At 41.9% G+C, this 329-nt stretch overlaps 1 protein-coding gene across 1 annotated transcript in view; it reads left to right on the top strand.

Moving 5' to 3' along the window:
• Positions 1-329, top strand: part of LOC119591905 (transmembrane 7 superfamily member 3-like) — a gene marked incomplete in the record, with an annotated part of 17,025 nt that overhangs the window by 12,925 nt on the left and 3,771 nt on the right. The window contains 1 exon segment of the mRNA XM_037940658.1: positions 181-281. Within this exon segment, the coding sequence (XP_037796586.1) occupies positions 181-281 (101 nt within the window).

The raw sequence follows: 329 nt of genomic DNA, 5'->3' as shown, positions 1-329 counted from the left end.
TTTTTTTTTCTGTATTTCTCTATGGATACACACTTTTAAATGAGGTGAAACCCAGCATTGACCTTTATCGTTACTTTCTCTCAAATTCATCGAAATGAAACCCATCACATTGCTCTCCAGTAGAGAGACCTTGGAAATACTTAACATTAAGTAGAATACCCACTTTTCTCTTGTTTAAAGATGCCATCGTCCCAAGCTCCGCAAACCTGGCAGCCTTTGTGGTGTTCCCCGTTTTCTTCGCCATCGTCATCATCGCATACTCCATTGTTGACATCAAGAAGGTAGGGGTTTTCAGGGCTTTGCTTAGAAGTGGTTTGTCGGCTGTGACC

Source organism: Penaeus monodon, chromosome 29 (assembly GCF_015228065.2).
Source record: "Penaeus monodon isolate SGIC_2016 chromosome 29, NSTDA_Pmon_1, whole genome shotgun sequence".
Taxonomy (NCBI): domain Eukaryota; kingdom Metazoa; phylum Arthropoda; class Malacostraca; order Decapoda; family Penaeidae; genus Penaeus; species Penaeus monodon.
The sequence above is the reverse complement of the archived record's forward strand: the minus strand, read 5'-3'. Positions and strand labels throughout refer to the sequence as shown.